Raw genomic sequence first — 904 nt, forward strand, 5'->3', positions numbered from 1 at the left:
TCTGTATCTCAAGAGCATAGGAAGAAACTACCACAGAAATATTTGCTCTTCCTTCCACCATTTGGTCCATTAACCAAACAGGCCAAACAAACAAAAACAATGCCCCCCCCCAAAAAAAAAAAAGTAGAAAAAATACCCCCCCCCCCGAAAAACAATAAACACAACCAAGCACCGCCCGCCTCCCCCCCCCCCTTTCCTTAACCCCCGCCTTACACGTCACATGGATGTATGTTTCCGCGAGGGACACGGCGGTGGGGTACACGGAGGAGAGGAAGGTGCCGAAGACGCAGGTCCCGACGTACAGCACGCCGTGGTTGTGGCGGAAGGAGAGCATCAGCAACATTGCAATGAGGCAACCGCTCTGCAATGATTTGAGTTGTGGTAAGTTTTTTTTTAGAAGGGAGGGGGGTGTAGGTGATGGGGTGTTTGTAGTAGATTGCAAGTTGGTGGGATCATTTATGAATTTCTTAATTATTGTCTATATCGCTGCAATGAGACAACTGCCCTGCAATGTTAGGGTTTCGGTGAAGATTTAATTTTTTTAATACGTTTTTACGTTGTTTCATGTAATAATTCATAAAAATGTGATGATTATATAAGGGTTAGTAGTCATCATTACTAACAGCATTGCAGCGAGACAAACGACTCCAAAGTATGGGCTGTACTAATTTTTTTTTATACGTATGTATTTTAAATATTCATCATTATATCATTTCACTGATTTGAAAATCCATCGATACTTATTGGTGTTATTATACGTGGATTTGATTTAATGATATCATATAAAGATTGGGAACTATGAAAGGGATCCATTTTGTAATTGGAGTGATAAAATGTGTAAAAATATGGCAGCCATGGAAACCATTTGTGGGAAATCTGACTCACAATTCAAAATAACACCAAT

At 40.4% G+C, this 904-nt stretch overlaps 1 protein-coding gene across 1 annotated transcript in view; it reads right to left on the minus strand.

Moving 5' to 3' along the window:
• LOC119588993 (major facilitator superfamily domain-containing protein 4A-like) overlaps window positions 1–904 on the minus strand; it is a gene marked incomplete at its 5' end in the record, with an annotated part of 28,487 nt that overhangs the window by 5,340 nt on the left and 22,243 nt on the right. Inside the window, 1 exon segment of the mRNA XM_037937593.1 lies at window positions 214–361. Coding sequence (XP_037793521.1) covers window positions 214–361 — 148 coding nt within the window.

The sequence above is a fragment of the Penaeus monodon genome, chromosome 24, assembly GCF_015228065.2.
Source record: "Penaeus monodon isolate SGIC_2016 chromosome 24, NSTDA_Pmon_1, whole genome shotgun sequence".
Classification (NCBI taxonomy): Eukaryota; Metazoa; Arthropoda; class Malacostraca; order Decapoda; family Penaeidae; genus Penaeus; species Penaeus monodon.